At 47.1% G+C, this 27,843-nt stretch overlaps 1 protein-coding gene and 1 non-coding gene across 11 annotated transcripts; one reads left to right on the top strand and one right to left on the bottom strand.

Moving 5' to 3' along the window:
* Window positions 1-359: 359 nt before the first annotated feature.
* HMOX2 (heme oxygenase 2) lies at window positions 360-27,312 on the bottom strand. 10 transcript variants are annotated; one of them, XM_027117528.1, is made up of 6 exons: window positions 27,292-27,312; window positions 5,158-5,284; window positions 3,157-3,274; window positions 2,296-2,787; window positions 1,234-1,360; window positions 360-1,144 (listed from the first exon to the last, which is right to left on the bottom strand). In XM_027117528.1, exons 2-6 carry the CDS (start codon window positions 5,241-5,243, stop codon window positions 1,017-1,019), a joined length of 951 nt encoding a protein of 316 aa, XP_026973329.1. In that variant the 5' UTR covers window positions 5,244-5,284; window positions 27,292-27,312; the 3' UTR covers window positions 360-1,016. The 10 variants fall into 10 exon arrangements, with proteins under 10 accessions (XP_026973329.1, XP_026973333.1, XP_026973332.1 ...); XM_027117532.1 differs by lacking the exon at window positions 27,292-27,312 and adding an exon at window positions 26,729-26,747; XM_027117531.1 differs by lacking the exon at window positions 27,292-27,312 and adding an exon at window positions 25,353-25,742.
* Window positions 12,116-12,222, top strand: LOC113626660 (U6 spliceosomal RNA). Its single transcript, XR_003435215.1, has one exon. It is a non-coding gene; the product is annotated as a U6 spliceosomal RNA (small nuclear RNA).
* Window positions 27,313-27,843: the final 531 nt, after the last annotated feature.

The following is a 27,843-nucleotide window of genomic DNA, read 5'->3' on the forward strand; positions in this document are numbered from 1 at the left end:
GGGCTCAGTCAGTTATTGAAAAAAGTGTCCCCACCGTTGAACCCTTTTCTGAGTAAAACTTTCACAGTTCCTCAATATATAAAACCGGTAATAAATTCCTATTAAAATAAGTACTTCATTTCTATTGCTCTTTTATCTTAGTTATTAAAAAAAAACCTCAAAAAGTAGGAAAACTCCAGAGCACTCTAAGAATTAGAAAACCACGGGACCACATGGACTTTAAGGGTCTTTGTGAGATGGTCACAGTGACTCTGCCCTGGAGAGGTGCGCTGCTGGAACGGGACCGGCAGTATTGGGAGCACATGAGGGGCTGCCAGGGGCCATCGAGAAGGATGACATCACACCAGGAAGAAGCGAGGCAGCTGTCAGAGTCCATTTTATTGAGTGCAGTAGCATTTCCACAGGTCAGAGAAGACAGGCCATGGGCAAACAGACCCCACTCAGGTTTCTGCTTGAGAGGCATGAGGACTGGCTACCCAGGACAGAGCTCCCAGGGCCTCTGAGGCAGGGTGCAAGCCTGGCTTCTGCCCCCTTCCTGGCCCCTGCCCCCAGGAGAGGTCCTGCAGAAGAGCAGCCACATCTAGGGAGCCCCCCCGACCCCAGGGCTATGGGAGCCTGAACTTGCTAGCTACTCCACTCCCAACAGGGGAAAGATACCCACCTAAATGCCAACATGACGAGGAAGAGCAGAGGGAAAGAGCCTTGGGGTCAGAGGTGTGGGTGCACCAGCAGCAGAGCTGGTTCCAGAGGCCCAGGCTGGCCCGCTGAGCTGCACTGGCTGCTCCTGCTGCCGTGGCCTGGGGGCTGCAGGGAGGGTGGACCTGCACCCAGGTCAGCATTTGGCCCACAGATGGGATGCTGACAGGCAAAGGCTTTAGCATCTGGCTTTTATTGGTTGCTTGTTTTCTCAAGCCCAGCATTAAAAAAAAGTCACCTGAGGTGGTAGTTTGGTCGTGGGTGGAGGTAAGGGCAGGCCAGTGGTCAGGAGGAGGGCGCCAGCATGGGTGGTGGGTCCTTCACATGTAGTACCAGGCCAAGAGGCCGGCAGCCAGGGCCACGCTGGCGGCCAGGATGAACTGGAGGCTGGGCTTGCTCAGTACAGCTAGGACTGTTCGGAAGGGGCAGCTGCTGCCCTCCAGGGCACCTGCACGGCAGCACCAACAAGGGACATGGCATCAGCGGGGGACACGGACACAACCACCCTGGGGGGAGCTCAGGACACACGAGACCTACCTTTGTCTTGTTTAGCAGCGTAGTAGGGGCATTTCCGCACATCTCCTTTCCCATCGTGCACAGGGAGCCCATCCTCCAGGGTCTCTTTGGCCAGCAAGGAGCCAGCCTGGTCCAGTTCACTGAATATCTGCAGGTGCAGAGGATCGACAGCCATCACTGGACTGTGTATCCTCTGTTTTCAAAGAAAAATCTCTCTCCCCTGGACACGGAGCTGGAGCAGGCGAGGCTTGCTCAGGAGTGCAGAGCAGCAGCCCCAGTCTGTGCCCCACCGCCGAGCTCTGGGAGGTGTGGCTGCGCCTGTGCTGCCCAGACTGACAGCCCACAACTGAAACTACCAGGGGACAGATAGGAGAAAGCAAAAGCGCTGCCCCAAGACACTGTGTGAGCACTGGTACTTCCCTACTTCCAGCCACTGGGTATTTTTAGCAAGAAACAACAGAAAAGGAGGAACATGGGAGAATGAGGCCCTGACAGGGCTGATCTAGCCTAAGTGGCCCTCAGAGGCCTGCTGAGATCAGACTAGAGGGCTGCCAGGCCTGTGGTCAGGCTGGCGCTTCACCACCTCCCGTGGCAACTTTCTGGTGCTGAGGGCTGGGCCTGGGCTCTGGACACAGAATCAGCCTCCCCAGACTTGGGCCCATCTAACAGCTACTTGTAAACTGAGTCATTCTCACTCTCCTTGGTTCTCTCCCTGAACTTATCAAGTAGGACTTCTCATAGCAATCCTTGCTAAAAAGGGGGAAACCCATTCCTTAAGACCAGAATCCTGGGGTGAGAGGGAGGGAGATGGCTCTCTCCTTCCCAACCCCTCAATGTGCTGGGGACTCGCCTTCCCAAAACACAACACACAGGCTATCAAACAAGGCAGAGCTATGACTGGGTTAGTGCTCTCTGGCCTGTTTGGTCCCTTGACTTTCTCTCGGGCAGGCTGTAGCTCCTGTCCTAGTGCACTGATGCCCATTTGGGCAGCCCCTCTGTCCTAGTGCACTGATGTTCATTCAGGCAGACCCACAGCGGCCCCCCGCGGTCAGAGGCCCTTTCCCGCCTGACCCCTGGCAGTACCTGCATGTTGTACTCGAAGGCCTTGTTGGCCTCCTCCACAATCTTCTCTTTGGTCTTCAGGTTCAGGTCCAGGGCGTTCATCCTGGCCCGGTAGAACTGCTTGAACTGCTGTGCATTGTCCACATTCTCAAACAGGTAGAACTGGGTCCCTTCCCCTGTGCTGGGGAGTTTCAGGGCCCGCTGGGCCACCTTTTTCAGCACCTGGCCCCCTGAGAGGTCCCCCATGTAGCGGGTGTAGGCGTGGGCCACCAGCAGCTCTGGTTCATTCTGCCCCACGCAGTGGATCCGCTCCACGTACTTTCGGGTGGCCTCGGAGCACTGCACCTGCTCCTCCCAGTCCTCACCATAGAAATACTCCATGTCCTTGATCAGCGCCGCCTTCCGGTGCAGCTCCGAGGGGAAGTACAAGGGGGCAAAGGCTGGGTGGTCCTTGTTCCGGTCCATCTCTTCCTCAAGTGCCGAGTATGTGAAGTACAGTGCAGTGGTGGCCAGCTGCCGAGGGCGATGGGGAGACCATGGGAAAGGGAGACCTTGGCCAGCAACTCCCGAGCCCACTGCCCACACTTCTGAGCAGCTGTAGACAAAAGCTCGAGTAGCACCCCCCTCCATTCCCCAAAGGCCTACTTTTATACAGTGAATTATTTCACATGTGCAGGAAGCTTTTGTTTCTTAAAGGAATGACACGGTGAATTCTTTGGAACATGGATCACTTCCTTTACATCACTATGTTATTCCACTTAAGACATGAAACCACAGCCTGACGCTGAGAAAGCATGTAGTATGGAGAAAGGCTCTCCAGGGGGGCTTCCTCATGGGACTAAGGCCCCCAGCCCGACCCAGTCCATGACCTAGGGCACAAACCTTAAACAGCTCCTTCCTGATGTTGCCTTTCAAGAAGTCCTTGACAAACTGGGTGTTTTCTGCCCGGTCATGCGCTTCCTTGGTCCCTTCCTTCAGGAGCTCGGAGAGGTCCACCATCCTATGGAGAGAGCATGCATGTGTGTATTAGCCCTTCCCAGCTCTAGGCTGACCACTTGCTGAGCTAGAGGCAGAGGCTGCTCAGAAACTTGATTCCAGCCTCTTACCAAGAAGCACAGGGCAGGCAGACGTGAGTCTGCTCCAAGGACTTGGGAGATACTCTGGATGACTGTGACCTACTCCTCCACAGTATCCGTGTCTCTCTGAACCACCCAAATGAATGACGCTTTGCTACTGTGGCCCCCTAGTGCCCGAACAAACACACCACAGCGTGTGCTGGCTTCAGGGAACAGATAACCTTTGGGAATGTCTCTCCTGGAATCCACACCACTGAGAAGGACTGACCATGCATCTCCTGGGGTGGCCCTGCTGCTTTCCTCCCACCTTGGACCCACAGTGTCTTCAGGATTACATGTGGCTGGGTCCAGGAGTAGGAGGATGCAAATGAGATCAAGGCCGGGGAGGTTAGAGCCAGGACCTAGGTTTGTGCTGCTTAACAAAATTATGCAGGATGGAGTGGTGCTGACAGATGCCAGTAGCCAGTACCAGACAAAGTGGAGAACGCACCGAGTAGGGGCTCACGTGCGTCCACACAATCATCTACTAGAGCGAGAAAAACCTGACCTCTCGAAGCCCAGCCTCTGTTGGCTTCTTTAGGAGACTGGCTCATATCACTCATGTGCTGACAATAGTTTATTATTAGCAATTATTTCAAGATATAAAAAAAGAACTTTGCTGGAACTCTACTCACTGCTCTGTGGTGACCTAAATGGGAAGTAAATCTAAAAATGAGTGGATATATGTATAACTGATTCACTTTGCTGTACAGCAGAAACACAACATTGCAAAGCAACTATACTCCAATTTTAAAAAAAAAGAATATGTGAGATATATATATATATAATACATACATGCATACACATATATGGAATGGAATATTACTTAGCCACAAAAAATAATGAAATAATGCCTTTTGTAGCAACATGGATGGACTTGGAGGGCATTATGCTATGTGAAATCAGAGAAAGACAAATACTAAATTCCACTTACATGTGGAATCTAAAAAATACAACAAACTAGTGAATATAACAAAAAAGAAGACTCACAGATATAGAGAACAAGCTAGTGGTTACCAGTGGGGAGATTGAAAGGGGGAGGGCAATATAAGGGTGGGGGACTAAGAGGTACGAACTACTATGTATAAAATAAGCTACAAGGATGTATTGTACAACTCAGGAAATATAGCCAATATTTTGTAATAACTATAAATTGAGTATAACCTTTAAAAATTGTGAATCACTATACTGTACACCTGTAACTTATATAATATTATACATCAACCATACTTTGATAAAAAATAAATATTCAGAAAAAAAAAAAAAGAACTTTGCCAATGACAGGGCTACAAGGACAGGCTAAGAACAGTGAAGAACAGGCCCAGGTAACTAGAGGCTTTGAGTGAACTGGTCCTCCCCAGTAAGGAAAGCCCTGAAGTTAGAGTTGCTCCCACATTCGAGGGGGTGGGAGACACTGGAAAAGGTGCCAGCTTTGCCTCTGATTACCCTTTCTCACCCCAGATGACAAAACGCTTAGAATTTTAAGAAGAAAAAAGGACCAGGAATATCATCAAGTTCCACTATTCAGCATTCCTAGCAGTGCCCGTCCTGCCTCCTCGATGATGGAGGTGACGGTGAGAAGGAGCGGGCAGAGCGCTGAGCAGCCCAGGGTGCCATATGCTGTCTCTTCAGTGCCAGCCTGGCGTCCGGGAACCACAGCAGCATGACTCTGACCACACCTGGTGCCTCCAGCACCTAAAGCCAGGTGTGCTGGGCATGGCAGGCCCTGGGCCCACCTGACTCAAGATGGCCAGCCCCCATCGCTCACCTGGTGTGGTTTTCTTTTTCTGGGGCCCCAGAGCTCTTTTTCTCTGGCTCATCCACCCCCTCTGAGGTCTCCAGTTCCGCTGACATCGTTGCCGGGTGTGGTTCTTGCTGCTCTCACTACTCTGGTCCTGCAGAGACATGAGGAGTAGGTGATGCGGCGCCCACGACAGTCACGTCCCCCAAACACCTGCTGGCTCTGCTCTCCCCTGAGCAACATAAGCAAAGAGTCACCCACGTGCCTCAGGAATGTTTTTGTTAAAAATAAAGCTTTGCCGTTACTGGGACTATATCTGCATATGGACAAAACATGGACAGTGGTGACAGTATTGCACTGATGCTGAACTTGCTGTTTTTTATAATTGCACTGTGGTTAGTTAAGAGAACGTCCTTGTTTTAGGAAACACATACTGAGGTATTCAAAAGTAACGGGGCATACTACCTGCAACTTATTGTCAAATGGTTCAGAGACAGAGAAAAAGAGCACGCGTGTGCGTGTGTGTGTGTGTGTACAGGCACGTACATGGAGGGGGGAGCACACACAAGTAAAGCACATGAGGCAAAATGCTGATGGTAAATCTGGATAAAACGTACACAAGAGTTCTATGTACTATTCTTACAACTTTTCTGTATTTCTGAAATTATAGCAAAATTAAAAGTTATCCAAAACATAAAATAACAAAGAAAACATCATTTTAAAAAAAAGAGCAGTGCAGCAGCTCTCAGTGCGGCAGCAAGCTCATCTAAGCCAGTCCAGCCTACCTGTTAAAGGCAGGTGGCCTTGTGCAGAGAAGCACACAAAGTGGAACGTCAAGCCAGGCCATTCAGAGCAGCTCTGCTTTAAAGCAGAGCTGCTTGAAAGGCCCCTGAAAACCTGCATCAGCTACACTGAGTCACCACGCAAGCAAACTGTCCCCAGCCCACTCCAGACTCTGCCCGGCTGATGGAAATAACAAGTTAGCCAATCGGTGCCTGCTGCTTGCTGCCACGGCTGAGCCTTCCTCAGCCAGGGAGATACGGTCCCAGAACACAACAAGCTCACCCTCCACTCCGGCAGTGCAAAGGGGTGGGAGCCCATCTGGGAACTTTCCAGATGAACAGCAGCACAGCTGCACCAACAACTAACAAAGTAACGCAAGACCAGGGCTACCAACTCAGGCCAAATCAAGCCAAGAAAAGAAGAGACCTTAACTTTCTACCTCAAGCAGCATCTACTTACTGAGCATTACTGAGCTCTACCCAGAAATAGGTACTTCTTTGTTCAAGCAGAACAAAGAAGTACAAGAAATGGTCTTTGAAAGGTATAAAGAAGGCATAAAGGTCCCTGAAAGGTATAAAGAGTAAAAAACAACCTCTATCTCACCCCACAGATACAACCAGTTAGTATTTTGCTAAATATCCTGAGTTTTCTCTAGATAACATCTTCTTTGTTATCTTTGGGGATATTATAAGGCATGGTTTTGCTCAGCAGGATCTTTCTGAACCTTCTCTCACCTTTAGATTTAGTATTTATACAATCGGATTAATGACAGGAAGGATTAAGTGAAAATACGGAAGCATAGTGCCTGCCATTTGGTAAGCACTCAGTAAATATTAGATATAATGGTTTGTACTTGCCCAAGAACACTTAGAAAATAGCAGAAAGTTAAATAAGCCAGACAAAGCATGGTACCATTTCCATGCACAATCTTTAAAAAAAAAGTTCAGTTCATAGAACACAGTGGAACGGGGGCTGCCTCGGAGTGGGGGCAATGGGTAATGCCTGGTAAAAGGGTACAAATTTTCAGTTTGAATAAGGTCTGAGAAGCTAATGAATAGCATGGTGACTATAGCTGATAATAGTGTACTGCGTAACTGAAATTTGCTAAGAGAATAGATCTTCAGTGTTCTCACTTAAAAAAAAAAGGTAGGGGCTTCCCTGGTGGCACAGTGGTTAAGCATCTGCCTGCCAATGCAGGGGACATTGGTTCGAGCCCTGGTCTGGGAAGATCCCACATGCCACGGAGCAGCTAGGCCCACGCGCCACACGTACTGAGCCTGCACTCTAGAGCCTGCAAGCCACAGCTACTGAGGCTGCAGGCCACAACTACTGAAGCCCGTGCGCCTAGAGCCCGTGCTCTGCAACAAGAGAAGCCACCACAATGAGAAGCCCGCGCACTGCAACGAAGAGTAGCCCCCGCTCACCACAACTAGAGAAAGCCCGCGCGCAGCAACGAACACCTAACACAGCCAAAAATAAATAAAATAAATAAATTTATTTTTTTAAAAAAGGTAAATATGTGAGGTGATGGATGTGTTAACTTAATTGTGGGGATCCTTTCACAATGTATGCATATACCAAATCATCACGTTGCACACTTTAAACAATTACAATTTTGTCAATTATAACTCAATAAAGCTGAAAAGAAGAGAGAAAAGAAACAGCAAAATAGGGCTTCCCTGGTGGCGCAGTGGTTAAGTCCGCTTGCCGATGCAGGGGACACAGGATCGTGCCCTGGTCCGGGAGGATCCCACATGCCTCGTAGCAGCTGGGTCCGTGGGCCATGGCCACTGGGCCTGCACGTCTGGAGCCTGTGCTCCGCAACAGGAGGGGGCGCGGCGGTGAGAGGCCCGCGTACCGCAAAAAAAAAAAAGAAACAGCAAAATATAGAAAATGGGACCTTCTTTTGACTCCAAATTAGATACACTCTTCTCTATCAAAGTGTTGGTGACGGTATGGTGCAGACCATCAACAACAGACGGGATCTGGGGTGGGGGAGAGGAAGTGCCTCTAGATCAAGCAATAGTATGAACAAAGCTAGAAACTGGACAGTCCACAGAGATGGTGAAAGGCTACCCAGCTATGTGTCCTCTTTCTGAGGGGTCGAGGTAGACTCTGCCAACTGTGGAATAAGCCCCACATAGCTTCCCCCAGCTTGTTCATACTGACCCAACTTTACAGACTTCTTTTTTGGCCACACCGCGCGGCCTGCGGGATCTTATGGGATCTTAGTTCCCTGACCAGGGATGGAACCCGGGCCCTCAGCAGTGAAAGTGTGGCGTCCTAACCACTGGACCACCCGGGAATTCCCCAGACTTTTAAGAAAGAACATCTGAGCTCCACTCCCTTAGGGACCCTGAGAGCCACAATTTGTCCCCAGCTGCTCGGCACTCAGACTGCAGAGAGAAGAGGGTGCTGAGATGAGAGTTCTAGGCTTCCCACAGGAGGGAGCTGCAGTAAAAGGCCCCAGAGGCTCTAGGCAGGTGCACGGCCACACTGAGGACACGCCCCAGGCACCTGAGGACTGCAGCCCGCATGCTGCTTACAGGAAAAAACTAAAATCAGGCAAAGACAAGAACAAATGCCATTCAGTTGCCTAGGTTACCAACTGCAGTAACTTAGGTAAATTCCTCCACCTGATCATCATGCTGCACAGCAGTGATTGTATGAGCGATTAAATCTGACCATTAACTGTTTTACTTGATAACTGCACATTCTGGGAGGTGTAGTCACTTGAGCAACAAGGCTTCTGCTTCTCTTAAAAACACAGAGGAAGGCAAAGCCAGTTTTCCTCCAGTGCCCGTCTTGGCTTTTTTTTTCTCAGCAGCACTTTATTTGTGCCAGTCCTCCCTCAGGCACACCCTCCGCCCACGCTCTTCAACCTGGTCCTGCCCAACAGCCCCTAATTCCTTCCTCCCAGCTCTCAGGAGGCCCGACTCTGCCCCCAGGGGCGTGGCCACAGCTGTCTGCTTCACTGCTGTAGCTCCAGGGCCCCCAAAATAACAGGCTCTCCATAAACACATGTTGAACAACAAATCCAAAGGAATGAAGGTGGGTGTAATGCGTGCCGCCAACAGCAGGCATCTGTGGCCAGCAAAGCGCACTCTGCGGTCCACTACTTCAACAGGTTCTAAACTCAAAACACGGTTTAAGGATTTTGCTTTGAAACAAGGACAGATACCAGCTTATTCCATCCCAGTGGCAAGAATACTGAGTCCTGGAGTTTTTACACAGGCTAAAAACTCCATCTGGCAGGGAAGGAGAACATTCTCAGCAAGGCTCAGTTAGTACATTCAACCCACACAGGCTCGGTGCCAGGAAGAGGGCTGTGTCCATTCCTGAGGCCTGGCCACTGTTCCTCAAGGGAGTGGCCTGGGGTGCAGCATTCAGGAGCCACCTTGCACGTCAGAAACAGAAATCACTTCATTCTCTGAAAAGCTACATGGCCAAACTTGGTCAGGCTGACTTCTACACTCAAATCCTTTTTTCTTTGTAGGAACCACTGTAATCCCTAGAAAATCAGAGGCCAAATCATAAATGTGGAACCTTTCTAGACTTCAACCTCTTGTTATCAACAAGAAGCTGCCCCAACCCCCCCAACAAAAACAGAAAGATCCCAAAATATTCCACTGTGGGAAATACACTTCAAGAAGTATTAACAGTAATCAAAATGATAAGTAGCCATACTATGACATTTGCAAAAAGTCACACAGTCTAACAATACAGGGCAGGGCTACTCAAACAACAGTAAACAATGGAATCCTGGCACCACAGCAACAAGTTGACGGGCTCTACCCCTGCATAAAGAAGTCTACATAAACTTCTTTGTTAAAAAAAGGTCCCCAAACACTGACTACGACTATCTACAACTAAGTATACTGATGGTGACAGGAAGGGAATTTGGAAAACTATGAATACTTGTTATTTGTTGGACTTTTTAGCTAACTGGCTCCTTCTTTCATATAAAGTGGCTCAATTCTCTTGAAAGGGGGGAAGGAAAGGCATGGGAGGAGGGAGAGAGAGAGCAATTGGACCAAGGAAACCAGCTAAGACCCTGTACTGTACCAAGTGGTCACCAGGAAGTCCCCTGGGCCCTTTACTTTGCTCTTACTAATTCTAGAAAGGTCGATCTGCCCTCTCTCTTCTACTTCCAGAAAACTGTGACTTTCTGTTTGTAAAATCTACTTCCATAACTCCATAATTCCTGTACTCCTAGCTGTTCACCCGATCACTACTGGTTTTCACTCCCACTCCTACACCTGATCTGAGAGAAGCGGCAGCAACGTCCCGATCACCAATGTTCCCTCCTGTGGACCTGGCCCAGCAGATCCACAACACTCATTTCAAAGCCTCTGCCCTGGTAAATGACAGGCTCAATCAAGACTCTAGGGCTTCTGAAAAAACAGTCATGTTCAAAGACATTAAATCCTCCTCCATAGAGACTCACATCAGCAAATCTCAGGTCAGTCAGCCTGGGACACGGCTGCCAGACGGAAACACAATCACCACTCCTTCCCCACCTGGTGATCCCAAAAGGCACAGTGGAGACTTCATCCGTAACAATTCTTTTTTTCATTCCCATTCTTCTTCTTTGCCCTGGAAAACCACAAGTGAGGGAAGGGGGCAGGTTGCTGAGCTTGGCCAGAACTAGAGAGGAAGGAGCAGGGAAGGGGGAGGAAAGGCAGGCAATCAGCTCCCTGAAATGAGAACAGTTCTCCTGCCTGACTGGAATTGACAGTGACCAGCTATCAGCTACCGCAACTCATGGGATGCCCACAACATGAGCTAGTGCTGTTTTCCCACATACACAGAGGAGGAAGCAGCCAGACGGAAGGTGAGTGGCTGCTCCCTCCCTACCGAATGGCTTCCTACTGGGCACCAGAAGTCCCTGCCTGCCTCCTAGAAGGCTGTTGGCGGCTCAGAGTTCACTCCGGTCTAGAAGTGGCGTCACATTTATAAGAGATGATTATTCTTCATCTTCCACAAGTGCCATCAGCCTGTTTCCCACCCCATTAAACTATAAGCATCCTACAAGACAGATCAAGACTCCCTCATACTCTGAGTTTCTCAGAGTCCAATACCATGTTCCAAATCATGTACAGCACAGCACCCTGAGGAATCTCCAACCTGAGCTGTAATTGTTGCTGATGCATGAATGAAATGCCTACTGACAAAGCTAGCTAAATGAAGGGGGCGGGTGAGGGGTGACAATAAAATATGGATTAAATTCTAAAATACCAAGTAAAATAATAAAAAAATTTAGTTGGGTACTACCTCTCTGAATTAAATGGTATGAAATCTGGTTTTATTTTTCTTCAAATCTGACTCCTTCCCTCCCTCCTTCCCTCCTTCTCTCTACCTCCACCCCTCTTTCTGGTGGTCTGGTTTTTTTCTAACTAATGACTTGTTTATAATTCCCATGCCTCTGAGCTGGCCAAGGCCATTCTCACCTCACAGGGCCCAGCTGGGCTGTTGCTTTCGTTTAGGAGCCAGTGTTGTTTTTTCTGCTGCTCCCCCAGAGTCCTCTCCCAGGGCTCCAGCAGCCCAGGGTCTCCCCCATAGTCCCTGCCCCGGGCTGCTCTCCCCACATCAGAGGTGGACACTGACTCCCTGGGTCCCTCTGACAGCACCACACAGGCCCAGTCCCACATCCTCTCTCCCCTTGCCCAGCAAGGCTGCTCCTCACCCGCGGGCCTGTGAGGGCAGGCGCCTCAGCAGGCTCTGACTCCTTTTCTTAGCCAGTACTGCTGGTAATGAGGCCTCTGGTTTCTTCTGTCTCAAGGTGCCTCTGGTCATTGGTGCAGCCTTCTTCCCACAGCCCATGGAGATGTGTTTGTGTGTTTTCCACTCTTCTGGCTGAACTAATACCTTTCAACTGTATACATCTTTGTCTATGATCTCACCCCACCCACATATTGTGACATTCAGGAGGGTCATAGTTAAAAACGATGCATCACCTGTCACAGAAACCATGTACAATATGTGCCCCATAAATGTTTTCAGATGATAAACACAGAATACAAGAGTCCAAGACACCCCCTTTCCTGGACTATAGGATTTGTTCCTTCTCTACATCCCCTTTTCACCTTTAAGTGAGAATACCTGTTTCTGTTGAACAATCCCATAATCAGGCCAAGTCAATTCTTAATGGTGCCACATACTCCTACCAGGCAAGCCTCAGCAGATAAAGAAATGGGTTGTTGTGCTTGCTTCGGCAGCACATATACTAAAACTGGAACGATACAGAGAAGATTAGCATGGCCCCTGCGTAAGGATGACATGCAAATTTGTGAAGCATTCCATATTTTTTCCAATAAAGATGTTAAAAAAAAAAAAAGAAAGAAATGGGTTGCTTACTCATCATGCAAGTTCTTTTCTGAATATCTGTCTACACAAAACGAGTAAATTCTAACATCCTCCTTCTAACCCTATATATGATCTGGGGAACAAACAATGCTAGGGCTACTGTGGAGGGAGAGGGAGAAGGAGAGAGGAAGCCAGGGGGCAGGAAGGTGCATCTCTTCAGAGCTTCCAAATCTCTCCAGCTTTCTCCATTTTTCACCTGTAAAATGCAATGAATACCTGCCCAGCATTCAACAAAAGACTATTACTAGGATCAAACAGGATAATGACCATGAAACCACTTTATAACAAATGTTAATGTTACAAAAAGAATTGAGAATGAACTCAGAACTGTTTACTAGCTGGTCTACCCTAGAAGACACTCCTGGTGAGCTTTTTTCAGACCGTGCTAGGACACCAGGAAATTCTCAACAGGGGGAAGAAGCCCTGTTCCCGGATGCAACGTGGAAATAAACTTGCTCTCCTCAGCACTGTTTAAAATCCAGTATTTATAAGCGTAAACCCTGCACCAAGGGCCAGTTTTGCACCCCAGCTGGCATATGGATATGAAGAGGAGGTGCAACCTGTTTTCTGTAGCAAACAGCCTTGACTGTCCCTGCACTGCTCCCAGACCTCAGGGAGGGCTGGAATGATGCAGGGGAGGGGGGAGCTCAGTGGACCTGTCAGTTTACAGGGGCCACTTTTGGGCTCCCACTTACTGTTGATTATTGCTCTAGACCCAGCTCACCTTCGGGAATGGAAAGGTAGCTGGGCCCTGCACAAAGGGTATGGTCTTTAGAGTTAGAAAGATCTGGGTTGGAGTTCCAATGCTTAGTAGCTCCATGGCTATAGGTAAGTCATAACCTTCTGAAGGCTGAGTTTCATCATCCATAAAACTGGGTAACAAAACTCTCTTTGCTCCACATTCTCGAGTGTGCTGTAAGGACTAAATGAGCTAATGTGTGCACAAGTGCTTCATGAAACTTAACGCTGCTCAAATGCTCTCTTGAGAAAGTTGTTGGCGAAAACGGGCAGCTGGGTGATTCTGAAACACTGAGGAAGAATGTGAAATTTGGTGAATCCATAGATAATTCTGGGCAGGTCACACCTGAGGACTTCTGACTCAGCCCTCATCCTCTGACAGTGTCAGGAAATGGGAATTCCTGCTCTTTCTGAGGTGAGACCTGTGACCACTGAAGCTAGAAAATCCACACTGCAGATGCTGCTTGATGCTGGCTAAATTGGATGTTGGAAGCGGTGCACAGGGTTGACTCAGCTCTTACCCTACGAAGCAGTGATAAGAGGGGCCTCCCAAAACCCTGAGGAAACCACATCACCTAGATCAATACCTTCTGAGTTTCAAGAATAAATGACCTGAGGTCTCTGAACTCTGGTGCTGCCACACCTCAGGAAATCTTACACACAAGCTTCACCCATTTCATTTTGATCACTGGGTGAATTCAATCCCACAGTTCATTGAATGAATGGATGACTATTAACCTCTTGACAAAGAGCAAGTTCAAACAAGGATTCCTGGAAAAGTGGGGAGTCCAGGGACACAAAGCTCTTGCATCAGATTTACTCAACACACACCTGCATATTTGGGCAACAAGCAACCAGAAAGCAACTAAGGGCACTAGTCTCTTAGTAACCTCAAAAACTGGCGTGATTCAGGAAGTCCAAGACTTCTCTGGCAGGCTTTTTTCACTATGGAGGGGTGGGCTCATCTGTAGCACATTCTAATACAGCTGAGCAAGAATTCAAAAGCAAACACTGGGACGAAACCTGAAACACTGAAAAGAGCAGAGAAGAGGCCAGAAATCTACTGCTGCTGGCACCAAAGACGCCACTTCCTACTACAAATGAAATAAATACAAGACCTGCCCTTGTTCCCTGAGTGCCACTGGGTCTCAGGGCTGAGAAGACAAGACTCTTTAGTCCCATGAGAAGGACCTGGAGGGATAGGGGCTGAAGTACTGACTGAATTCTAAAATGGTTAGGTTGGGATTTTATAAGAACAAAGCCTAGGCACCAGACATCTACAGGGCTGGTTGTAACAGAGTAAATGCTGGTGGGTCATCTCCATCAAACAAAAATCATTCCAACTTTGGAACAATCTTGAAAGCACATGTCCTGTGGGTTAAGTGATCAGCCACATTTCCTTTCACTCAGGTGCAACAACTGTCACCTGTGACTTCAGCTTCTCTCATAAATGATGACTACAAATAGCATTTGGGAGTTGAGGGAGAGAGTGGATGATTAGGATGCTTCTGCTGAATTTCCATTTTGGAAAACCTAGAAGTGCTATGGGCTCCCAGGTAATTTCCTCTGTACAAACAGGATCAACAGAACCTAAGCAGCATCCTTGCAGGGACCAAAGGCCCTCAAGTTCACCCAAGAGAGGGTGGTGCAGAGGAAGAGCACCAGACTAAAGTCTAACAGATGTGGACACACCAGACTAAGTCACTTTCGAGCAGAATCCCATGACTATGAAGGAACTAAGATCAAGAGAATTAAGTAATATGGCCAAGGTCACTCAGAGTAAACAGTCGAGCTGGGACCAAACCTGAGTCCTTCTGAATGCAAGGTGATTCCTCCTGTGTCCCCAGCTAACCCTCAGTGGTACATGAACGTGAAATTAGTAGGGTGTCATGACAGACTACTAGCAACATGGAAACTGAGGTTATATTACACTGCATTTACGCTAACAGTGGAGGGGTTTGCTAAACCACTGAGTGCCATTTGTTTTTTTAGTATGAAAAGTGAGCTCAGTCCTATGATTTCTGAGAAGTAAATGCTCAGGCTCCCATTTGAAGATTCAGAAGCTGCTGCTGCCCATCCCCACAACTCTCATCTTGGCTCACTCAGAATACAGGGCAACCCGAGAAGGTTGTCCCCTGGAGAGCCCTACTTTTGTTGACTAACACGGCAGGCCAAGGCTGGAGATGGTTGGTCCCAAGGGGGAGGATTGGGACTCCATTCCCCGACCCCTGCCACCACTCAGTGCCTGGAAGGAAGCAGCCAGATCTGCCAGGTCTTGGTGGACGATGAAGCCAGAGGCTCTGGGGCATCCCAACACCAAGAGGAAGTCACAATAGAGTCTGCACATTTCTATAGTACCTATTACCATAGTAACTACAGAGAAACAGAAGACCTGGTTTTAAGAATCTGAAAGCGTGTCCTCCATGTGTTAAGTGTCTAAGACCTATTCAGTCCTTTCTGTCTACTGAAAATACATCTGCCTTTGAAACAGTAGTGTGATGGATAGGAAGTACATCAACATAAACTTCTTATAAGATTAGCAACTCCACAGGCCAAGGCATTGGTCAATCTAATAATCTAATGAGGTGGCTCCTCTGTCTCACTTTGGACCTGTTTGGGATCTTGACATATTTCCACAGCCCTACAGAGTTAGGTGTCATTCTCAGGCTTTTTCACGACTGCCTAGATTCTGGCAGCAGGGGAAGGGGTGGGTGAAGTGGTGGCAAGGAAACAAGCCCTGACCAAGAACTGGCAACTCCAAGAGCCTGGCCCTGTCCTCACAGGCTTGTGTCTATGGTGGCAGGGGACCAGCAGCAATAGCTACCGGACTTTCTTAGAGTAAGAGGCTCGGCTTTCCCAGCGTTCCCAGCAGGTCCTGCCTCCACTGGAGGAGCAGTCAGGAGCACAGAGTAGGCAGCCTGCTGCCACTCAACTCTCTGGTTCCCTGTATTAATAAATGAGGCAACAGCTCCTAGGAATGGGGGTGTGCAACTGTTTTCCTCCCTCAGTATATCTGGCCTATTTGTACATGGATGAAAATATCCCTAGGAGTAGCCAGGAGCTAGAGGGTAGAAAAAATATACTGTAGGTGATGTGAAGTTATCAGCAGTTAGTTGTAACAGCAGCCCTCTCTTCCACTCTAAAAAGCATCTCAGAATGAGAGCTGACTTATAAGGATAATCTTTAACTCAATAAAACTTATTTTTTGAAAGACAAAATATTCAAAAATTTCACTGTTAGTAACAATTTACTTGCAACACCCCTCAAAACCATACTTGAAAGGCAGAAAAATCAAGGTGGCACAGTGATTACTTAGCAAAATGCCCTCAAACTCTTTTTCTAGATACTCTAGGTCTTCACTGAAGCCTTCTCAGATCCAAGGTAAGAGATAACAGATCATCACACATTACTCTACCTGGTCTATCCATGAAATTTCCACAGCCATGTGCATTAGTTTCCTCACCAAGACGAAATGCCCAGGACACAGCCTCCCCATGCAGTAGTCACCGGCAGTAGCTCAGCATCTGTATAAATGTGACTATTAACTTAGATACAAATATAAGTATTTGTATTTCGGTATACATCCTATGACATGCAGACCGAATCCCTCCACCTCAAAGTTTCTGGAAGATGGGCTCAACAAATCTAACAGCAGCCATACACACAGAAGTCCTATCTGCACAGCACAATGCTACTGTGCTGACAGGACACCAAAGGAGTTGAGGCAATGACTGAATCGCATGATGATCTCTAGAGCTGGCCTATGGTAAGCGCCCAACAAACCTGACCTGAACTAAGCCCAGCCAAGAGAGAATCCCCTGCCACACACAGGCTGAGAGGCAGCAAAGGGCTGTGGTCAAGGCACAGGCTCTAGTCAGGCAGGACAGAGAGAAAACCCTGGTTCTGCTGCACACCTGCTGGGTGGCCCTCGACCAGGTACCTCTCTGAGTCTCAGTTTCTTCATCTGTAAGGATAGTAATAACAACTCTGCAACATAGGTATAAAAATGAGATAATTTACTTATAAAACTGCCATATAGTATGATGCTGATTAATAAACTAAAGAAAGTGTCACTTAAAGTTAACAAATGTTCCTGTATACTTTTAGTTAAGAAATGGAAAAACCCCTGTCTCTATGAAAGGCCCTACAGGTAGCATCAAATCTATACTGGGATCACAGACTGAGTTGAATGCTCACTGTGAAGAACCTCTGTTTTCATTCTGATAACACTAGATACCAAGAAAGGAACAGAAAAACCTTGGAATTTCTAGCAAAATAAAATTTGCAAAGGACCTAAAGGAAGATGATCACCAGAGTTCAAATTCTTTTAAGGAGGCTCTGAACATGAGTTAGGTGAAGCCCCTCCATGCCACAGAGGGTCAGGATCGGGGACGGGACATGTTACTGTTTTGTTTCTTTAGAGCAGCTCATCGCTGTAAATAAAATTTAGGTAAATGAAAAATGTACTTGAAAATTCTGATTTCCATTTAGGTCTCTTGCCGATCAATCCCTAACCCAGCAGTTCTCAGATGGGGGCCGTTTTATCCCTCAAGGGACATTTGGCCATGCCTGGAGACATGTTTGGTTGTCACAACTGGAGGATGGGCTCTGCTACTGGTATCTAGTGGGTCTGAGGTCGGTCTGATGCTGCTCAACATCCCACAGAAAGCACAAGTGTGCACGCGCGCGCGCACACACACACACACACACACCCCAATAACAACAACAATTATCCAGCCCAAAACGTCAACAGCACCAAGGCTGAAAAACCCCGCTCGAACCTCTCATCCCTTCATCAGTTTACAGAGACAAGAAGAGCTTTGTTTTCAGGCTAAGCTTCACACCATCCATCACACCTTCATCAAATATCCTTTACAGAGATTTCTGAGGAAACTGAATTTCCACCAGAAAACAGAAGAGGCTGTAGGTGGGGCAACTTGGCACTGCCCACAGATGACAATGAAAAGGGTCACAGTACCTTCCTGGGAATAGGACTGATTTGTATTTAGATCGCTAGGAGGCAAAACCTTTAAAGTAGGCTCAGTAACAAAGCCAGGCAGAGGTGAAGCCCTGACAGAAATGTGCTCACTGACTTCTTGGAGGAATAGAACATAAAACTGGGAGAAAATCTAATTATTGTTTATCAGTCTGGTGTCTGACTGACAAGTAGGCTAAGGATGAGAACTAAGCTCTACTACCAGGTCTGCGCTAGCTAGCTGTATTACACGACTGCCCTGAACTCCAACATCCTCATTTATAAAATAAGAGGCACTTCTCAGTGAGCTGCAGGGAAGATGGTATTTAACAGGAGGCAGAGCAGGAAAGACTGGGTTTCCCCCACCCATTTCAGACAGAGCAGCTCCCCTATGCCTCTGAAAATGGAGTTGTACTGCTTCTAAAAATAAGGTCTAGATAACAATGAGCTGGATGATATTGGAGGCATGATGTTACATTAAGGGCTACCTAAGTAAGCCTTTCATGATCTATTATAGCACTTGTATTCTGTTACAGTATTTATTTGTACACATGTCTTTTTTCCGGATTATGGCTCATTTATCTTTGTCTCCTACAGCCCAACACAGGGTACCTACCTAATCAGGGTTTGCTGAGTGAATAGACAATTTCCAGAATGTAAGGTATTCTCAAAATCAAGGTATTCTCAAAGAGCAGATGACAAAGAGAACATTTAACAGTGAATCCCAGAAATAAGAAAAATGCCTGGCTAGTGAGTAAGCATCTTTGAGCAGTATTTTTACTGCAGAAATTGCTACTGATGGAGGGTGGGGGGTGACACAGACCTTGTAGGGGGACCAAGCACATGATGCTCTGTGCTCAAATAGCTCACTGAAAGAGAAATGTTGCACTGCATTGCTTTTAAACTGGCTTCCTAACATTCTACAGATACAGCTATTGACCACACACCTTTTAGATTTTAAGGACTTTGAAAGCCTGATTAAGAGCAGAATACTGCCTTACCTTTTTTTTTTTTTTTTTTAAAGAAATGGATAGGTGGGACTTCGCTGGTGGTCCAGTGGTTAAGACTCTGCACTTCCACTGCAGGGGATGCGGGTTCGATTCCTGGTCAGGAAACTAAGATCCCACATGCTGCACAGCGCGGCCGGAAAAAAAAAAAAAAGAAAAGAAAAGAAATGGATAGGCAAAATTTTAACAGTCCAGGTAACAAACGCTTACCAGCACTCCTCCACTCCATGCATGCACAAACCACTGACCCTTCCTGCTGTCCACCTCTGTGAAAACCCTTTATTTTCCCCCAGTTGGCTTTAGAGAAGGGATTTCACAGCAGAATTCTCTTCATGTTCATTAGTCTAGGGAAGGTGTCAACCTTCTTTTAACATGCCCATATCCTGTCTTTAAGCACATTTTGGAGGAAATACACCAAAGCATTAGGTTATTATTGCAAGGGGGAAAAGTAAAATGCTACAGTGATCGCAATTTACCAAAAATAAAATTAAATTAAAAAAACAGCATTTTGCCACTGTAAAACGAATAACTTCCTGTTCCATGAGGCAGCCTGCACAAAATACATAAATTAAAGATACATGAGGGCTTCCCTGGTGGCGCAGAGGTTGGGAGTCCGCCTGCTGATGCAGGGGACACGGGTTCGGGCCCTGGTCCGGGAGGATCCCACATGCCGCGAGCGACTAAGCCCGTGCGCCACAACTACTGAGCCCACGTGCCACAACTACTGAAGCCTGTGTGCCTAGGGCCGTGCTCCGCAAGAAGAGAGGCCACCGCAATGAGAAGCCCATGCACTGCAACGAAGAGTAGCCCCCGCTCGCCGCAACTAGAGAAAGCCCGCGCACAGCAACAAAGACCCAACACAGCCAAAAGTAAAATAAATAAATTAAAAAAAAAAAAAAAAAGATACATGAAATGGGTGCCTGTAATTCCCAAGAGGTCTCCAGAACTGGTCAAACATCATTGTCACCACTAATCATTATCGAGAGGAAACTCAAATAGCCCAGAACATCTACTGCTGACTAAGGACCTGATTAGGCAATAATGAATGAATAACTAGGGGTAAAAAAGGTAGACACGATGGGGAGGGCAAATGTCAAGAAAGGAAGAGAATCATGTGCTCCAGGGCTTTGAGAGGTATGCTCACCCCTTTTCTCAAACCAAACCCTACACGGAAGGCTAATACATGGAGCAAGTACAGTGGAGCATCCACAGTTAAAGCAGTCAGGGTGGGTGGGAGGCAGGAGCTCAGCTCCTCCTCCGCCCTCAGGAGCCCTGAGCTCAGCATGCTTTGCTGGCTGTGGTCTGGGGCAGCTAGGGCACTCACTCTGAAACAGACGGTTTCCATTCTCGCCGTGTGTGCTAAGTGACGGCAGCTCTAGGACAGTCTTTTAGGTCTGCATGTCCAAAGCAGCAGAGGGAAGCTGGTCTTGAATTAGGCACTGTTCACAGACCTGCCCAGGGCTCCCTCCACTCTTTCATACCTTGTTTCCAACAGTCTAGTAGTTTCTGAAAAACATCCTGACCTTCCAAAAAGCATGTGATTTCTGTGCCAACTCACCCTCTCCCCAACACTCCTGCTTGGCTCTAGCTCTGTATCACAGACAGGTACACACTCTATTGGCTGCACTTGACTATAAGGTCCCTGAGGGCAGACCTGGAGCCTTACTCACACCAGTCAGGTAAAGGCACTTTAGCTACCCCACTCCTGGGAACCAGATTAGACCACTGTGTATGTGGGAACATGCTGCCCTTTGCATGAACACTCAAGTATGTCCCATGACACTTGATATTTGGTAGAAGGCTTCTTGTTTACAAAGGAATCCTACGGTTTCTGTCTCTAATCTTCCATGGAAATACCTCCTCATCTGAAGATACAAATTCACAGACGTGCACTTCTGAAGATGGGTAGCAAGGGTATTTGTCAGAATATAATAATCATTAGCCTTTTGAAGTTGCAAATCCCTTTAAAAATCAGATGAAGACTTCAAACTCTCTCTCCAGAACAATTATATATTTAAAAAATGCTACCTATGCCATTCCAGAGCAACCACAGGCCCCTAAAGTTCACCTGTGGACCGAGAATTCAGGTTAAGAATCCCTATTCTAGATGAGTTACTTTATGAGAGACATTCCTTTTGTGGGTAATATGTTTTTAGTAAAACCCCTTAATGCTTATTCATTAAAGAGGGGTTTCCCCTCCTTCCTTCTTTTCTCTTCCTACTCTGTCTTTTACCTAACCCAGTGGGTTTCATTCAAATTATCATCTTTTCCACTTCTCAGATCCATACTTCCCTGACCTCGCAGAATATTGAGTGTCAAAACAACAATCATAAACCATACAAAGTGAATTTACTGTTTTGCACCTCCTCAAGGTGACTGCCAACCCCCTGTGAACAAGGATTGCTGGATTTGCTGTTGTTTTTGTACATCCCCTCAGTGCCAATAGTCTGCACACCATAGAGGCAAGACATGTGTGCCAAATGGGCAGATAGTTAGCTTCTTTGTCCTTCTACCTGTAGGCATTTGCACTTGAATGTGTTGACTTTAAAATCTGGGCATAAGTCCCGGAAAAGCCACATGCAAAGGGAAGAAAGCATAACCTAGAGCAGCCAGTCACCCCACTTTGTTCCTTCTGGGTCTGCCGGTAAGACTTTTTGCAAACACAAAAAGTGTTACAAAGCAAGACAAACATGACACTGAGCACAGACACTTAGAAATTTTGCTGAGGCTGACAAAAACCCAAGTGTGGCAGAGGAATAGAATGTTTTTGTTTGTTTTTGTTTTTGAATATTTTGGTTTTTTGGCCCCGAGGCATGTGGGATCTTAACTCCCCAACCAGGGATCGAACCCACACCCCCTGCATTGGAAGGCGAAGTCTTAACCACTGGACTGCCAAGGACGTCCCAGAATAGAGTGTTTTAAAAGTTATTTTCTAATTAGTGGGATACCTGCTACTACTAAGCAAAGAGGAGGCGTGACTCTCCCCTTGCCTTCCTGTAGAAAATCAAGGGAGTAAAGGTTTAATGCCACTTCATTACGTCTGCTTTTCTCATCTGCCTTCAAACACTACTACCTAGCCCCCACTCCCACCCACACTCAGTTTTGCTCACCGATTGTTCCCCTTCATCTGCCTGCCCTCCTCCAAATTGCCCTGGAAATAGTTCCAGGTGACAACAGCTCCTCTGCAGCAGCTCCTAGTGGTCTTGCCAGAGAGAATAGCAGATCTAGTACTAAGGAAGGCATGTGACATGCCATCTTATCATCAACAAACACTTATAATGCTCATGGGCTCTACGACTACAAAGAGGCCTAAGATGTTCAGGACCTCAAGCAGCTTTCAAATGAGAAAGAGACAGAGAGAAATAGAAAGATAAATGACGTAACAGGTGTATTATAGTATAAATGCTAATTGTGCAGTACAGACAACAGTGCTAAAGATGAAGCCTTATGTTCCAGATTTTCCAGGACAGTTCTGACTCAAATATCCTGTCTCACCAACTCCTTCAGTATACCTGTATGCTCAGACTATGGGTCCCACTGTTTGGCATAATAAATATGATCACCCCAGTGACTGAGGAGGCAGGTCAGCCAACTAGATGAGCTAAAAGCATGATGGCAAATTGTTTTCAATCATGCTAGCACCTTCCCATAGCCCTAAGGTAACTGCGGGATTGAATATAATACAAGACAGTGAAACTTGAGGCTTCCAAGACTGAGAGAGCTCACTGGGAGAAAGGCAAGAAGCTGGGAGTATTGAGAAAAAGTCAGGCTGGCGGGGTGCTAGACACCTGTCTCTTTATGCCATTCTTCCACAAAGCCCTTTTAAAGTTACTGAGAACTATGACAATAATTAGACTTATGATATTCCTGGGAAGGAAACAAATCTATTTGTGTGACAAAAATTAATTTTTCCCCTAAGTGGAGAGAAAAGAATATCCACTTGCTGGGCCTCTGGCAGAAAAGCTGACCACAGTCACTGTGTGCAGCAATCCGCCCTTCCTGTCCTCTCTGCTGTCTCCTTCCTCATGTATCCTGTCGCTTACTTCTCTGCCTTCCTACCAATCTATTCCCTCTTCCATCCAGCCTGGGCTTTAGACAAGGAGGCCCCAAACAAGAATCACATGGGAAACTTTAAAAACACAGGTTCCCAGGCCCAACCCCAAACTTAGTGAAACAGAAAAGTTTGGAAACCCCTGTCTTAGATTGAAAAGCAGCATTCAAGGCACTCAAGACTTGAAGGCTCATCAAGAATTAATCTCATTTTTCAGACACAGAAACTGCAGCTCAAGGGGCTAATGTTTTTCTCATGATCAAAAATATACCACAGCTTCCTTTTTGGGGAGAAACAAACCGTTTATTTTTCACTCTTTCTAATATAAATTAATATGTATTATTTGGATACATATACACACATGTAAAACAACATTGTCTAGTGTTGAATAGCTGTTTGTGAAAATAATGGTTACAAATTGATTAATCAGCTCAATTTTGTACTTAATCCAATCATTTTGAAGTGCAAACAAAAAGTTAGTGTATATGTAGACTTTCAGAGAGAGAGATACTTAAGCATACATTTGAAAAAAGAACCCTCCTCAACATCACATCATTGAACAGCAAGAAGACACGCAATCTGATGCAATTCCTACTCCAAAAGCAGACTAAACAGCCCTTGGATTACTATTAAAATATTTGCTTAAAAGAAATGTATCACATAGGGAAATGCACGTTTGCTAAAAGCCTTTTAAAATTACATCAAAGCAACATTAAAACCTGCTCACTGAGAAGAGCCTCATGAATTTAACTGCTGTTTTGAAATGCCTAGTTAAGGTTTAGAATATTACCTTGTAAGGTCTGACTATAGATGTGGTTGATATGACGACCCAGAAAGAGTTCCTGGCTCCACTGCAGTCAGCCACAATCGCAATTTAGATGCAGTCCTCTGATGGGCTGATTGTAAACATATTCCCTTTATAATAGCTACGCACCTCTAAATTATCTATAGTGAACTACAAAACCATTGTTATTCTTAATGGAAAGACACTGGTCATACAGAAAGGATTTATGAATAAATGTAACTGCATATCCTGTAAACATATGTAACACTGTTAGACCAGACCATCAGTTATGGGCTGCTGTATTTCAGTACTGTGTGTCAGATTTATTAGAACGTTTAAAAGAATTTAAAGCCAGATGCCTTCATTAGCTGGCTTTACAATGTGTAATATAATGGGAGACATCTTATGGTAAATAAATGAAGTCAACAGGGAAAAGTAAACCTTGGAGTGAACTATCACAGAGCACCCGAGTGGTCACCAGAGTGAAATAACTTCCATGTAAAAAACAGGAAGACCCCAGTATAAGCAGTTATATTAACTGTTCCAATTAAAGATATGCCCCCTCCACTCTCTCTCATTGCTGGCAAGAATTAATCAGTAATGGCACTGCTTCTCAGCAGGGAAAAAATACCCTGAGAGATTATTCAGATTACAATAAAAGGAAGAGGGGCTTCCCTGGTGGTGCAGTGGTTGAGAATCTGCCTGCTAATGCAGGGGACACAGGTTCGAGCCCTGGTCTGGGAGGATCCCACATGCCGCGGAGCAGCTAGGCCCGTGAGCCACAGCTACTGAGCCTGCGCATCTGGAGCCTGTGCTCTGCAACAAGAGAGGCCGTGATAGTGAGAGGCCTGTGCACCGCGATGAAGAGGGGCCCCCACTTGCCACAACGAGAGAAAGCCCTCGCACAGAAATGAAGACCCAACACAGCAAAAATAAATTAAATTAATAAGATCCTACCCTGACATCTTCTTAAAAAAATAAATAAATAAATAATAAAAGGCAGAGCTTTCGTCCTATACTTTTACACAAACAAACCTAACAGATATAATAAATTAAGTTAAAAAGCAAAAAACCTTCACTGTGTTCAACACAAAAGGAAATGTGACCCAGATCTCTTAATTCTCCCATTAACTAGTATCAGAAAAAGAGACTGCATTAAATGTCTATTTATCACTTTTTAGTTAACTATGGTCAATAATATACAAGGAGGTAATGTATTGTTCAAATCTTTCTCTCCAAGGAGTTACAAACTAAATTCTGAATTTTACACTGAAATATACAATTCCAATTTTCAAAAATATCTTCCTCCTAGAGGAGTAATATTTCAGTTTTTGGTGCAAACCTGATACAGAGCCCAACTATCCTATGAACAGAGCCCAACTATCCTATGAAGAGAGTCAGCTTTTAAAAAGAAACCAAAAAACCAAGGTAGCCCAAAGGTCCCAGCTATTTTGCTTTTCAACAGACTCAAGGAACGGTAAGCCAAAGGCAATGAATACTTTACTTTCTGTAATTCACCTTCTCCTTGGCATTGTCATTTCTGGAGTAGCTCATACTCCTGACTCTGGTGACTCACAGCATATCATCTCATTGGCTCAGGCAAAGGAAAAAAGGAAATCAAGTCAGACAATGGGGGAATCACAGATTTTTCCTCTTCACATAGCCAGTCTGACAAGGTCACTCAATAAGTGTGTTTCCAAGCTCCCTGGAATTCCCATACCCCCAAGAGTATTTTGGCTTAGGTACTGTATTTGAAAACTCTTCCCAATTTCACCAAGTAAACTTGAAATGCCCAACTGAACTGTTAGCTCTTGGTAAGCTTGTGATGTCTTGTCTTGTGATGTTTCTTGAAAAAAACATAATGAATAAAGCACAGATTTAGGGACTTCCCTGGTGGTGCAGTGGTTAAGAATCCGCCTGCCAATGCAGGGGACCCCGGTTCGAGCCGTGGCCCAGGAAGATCCCACATGCCGCGGAGCAACTGAGCCCGGGCGCCACAACTACTGAGCCTGCACTCTAGAGTGCGCGAGCCACAACTACTGAAGCCCGCACACCTAGAGACCGTGCTCCACAATAAGAGAAGCCACTGCAATGAGAAGCCCATGCACCACAACAAAGAGTAGCCCCCGATCGCCGCAACTAGAGAAAGCCCGCGCACAGCAACGAAGACCCAAAGCAGCCAATAAATAAATAAATATAAAATAATAATTTTTTTAAAAGCACAGATTTACTCATTTATATTCCTTATCCTCCTCCTCGCAAAAGAAAACCTAAAAATTTTAATATGACAGTTAAAATTTTAATCAAAACACCTGGTTAATGCCTAACAGAAATTCAAATACATAAAACCAGTAAGCTCCCTGTTTCCTTCTGCTTGGGAGGGCAGTTTAGGGGGAGAGGGAAAAATGTCTAGTTTAAATAACATAATCCATTTCCAACCTCCATGGCTCTGTTTAGGAAAGAGCATGGGATCTGGGAGCAGACCACCAGGTACAAGGCCATCTGTGCCATCTTCTTGATTGTGGGATGCAGGTTAAATCTCTTAACTCAAGATTCATCATTAAAACCCATTTCACCTGTGGGAAAACTATCAACTCACAGGGTTTTGTTAGGGGCTGAGAGTGAGAGGGCTTCCTGAACTGTAGAGCGCCATAGGATGTTTATATTTTTTCAATCATGCTCCGCCTTGTGTGGTTCACAGAGCCATGAATACAAGACAATAGGATGAACAGCCACAGACCACAACAACCAGTTCATCAGAAGTCATTTAAATGACATGACGCAGGCCTTGTGCAAAGACTGTGCAAGGCGGTCCTGGCAGCTTTTACGAGACAATTAATACACCTAGGGCACTGCGCTTATGAGGTGACAAGCAGACTCCCTGCCAGACTAACCGGTTGCCCCTGACGTTGGTCCCTCGCAATCTGGCGGCCGCGGGTCACTCCGTCAGTCAAGACAGTGACTCAAAGGGCCCTACGGACCGAGGTGAGTCAAGAGCAGGAAGGGCAGAGCCCCGGCCCACGCCAACAGCCCAGGCACGGCTCTCCGCCGCCGGGCCAGGTCTGGGTCCTCGCCGGCCCAAGGTGGACAGACGTGCGGGCTGGGCGGCCAGAGGCTGCAGGCCCCGCGGGAACGCCAAGTCCGCCCGCGGCGACCAGGGGGTCACCTCCCCCGGGGCACAACTACGCGAACTCGCGGCTTAGGCCTCCCTGGGCCTCTGAAACGCCGTCTAGGAAGCGGGGTCCCCCCGCTCGGCCCCCACCCCGCTCGCCGCGTTCGCCCCCTCCGGGCCGCCCCCCGCCCCTGGCCCGCCACGGCTCCCTCAAGGGGGCGCTGGGGCGCAGCGGGCCATGGCCGACCGAGCCCAGCTCCCGAGGGCCCGGGCGGGCCAGGCCCGCGGAGGAGCCCCGAGGGAGGGGCGGCAGGGCGCGGACACTCACCGGCCGCGCACACTCACCGCCCGCGGGTCAGGTCTGCTGCCCGTCAGCGCCGAGTCCGCGCGTCACTCAGCGTCTAGCTCAGCGCCGCAGCCGCCGCAGCCAAGCAGGCGGCCCGACGTGCGCACGCAGCGGAGGCGGGGCCTGCGGAGGACACACCCCTGCGGCGGGCAAGTGGCTGCAATCCCAGAACGCTGGTCGGCTGCGGAAGTCGAAAGTGCTTGAGACTGAATGATCCATTCATTAGAGGGGGTGTTTATGAGGACGTCTCGGGGCTAGGCGCTTTTCTTGCCCTTTGTCACATCCTCTTCAGGCTCATCTAACACTGGGCTCCACCTATCCCTTCTGTTTCAGCCACACTGGTTTCCCGTCATTTCCTTAACCACGCGACTGGGTGCAGATTAAAAGACTGGTATTGTCCGGTACTGGCAAAGGTGTGGGGAATGAGCGGTATTTGCGGGAGTTATTGGGAAAGGGGGGACAGTTTGGCAAAATATCTGTTAAAATTCAGAATAGGCATTCTCTTTGATCCAGTACTTCCACTTTTGGGTAGCTGTTCTAGAGAAACACAA

This window comes from Aethalodelphis obliquidens, unplaced genomic scaffold (genome assembly GCF_003676395.1).
Source record: "Aethalodelphis obliquidens isolate GAN/ISIS:26980383/991018 unplaced genomic scaffold, ASM367639v1 scaffold18, whole genome shotgun sequence".
In the NCBI taxonomy this organism is placed as follows: domain Eukaryota; kingdom Metazoa; phylum Chordata; class Mammalia; order Artiodactyla; family Delphinidae; genus Aethalodelphis; species Aethalodelphis obliquidens.

Excerpts from the sequence above, each read along its gene's own strand:
- HMOX2 (XM_027117528.1), bottom strand. The coding sequence starts at position 5,243 with ATGTCAGCGGAACTGGAGACCTCAGAGGGGGTGGATGAGCCAGAGAAA. Across the intron at positions 1,361-2,295 it reads CCTTCGAGTACAACATGCAG|ATATTCAGTGAACTGGACCA; the intron begins GTACTGCCAGGG and ends CTGCACCTGCAG. Across the intron at positions 1,145-1,233 it reads CGCTGCTAAACAAGACAAAG|GTGCCCTGGAGGGCAGCAGC; the intron begins GTAGGTCTCGTG and ends GCTGCCGTGCAG.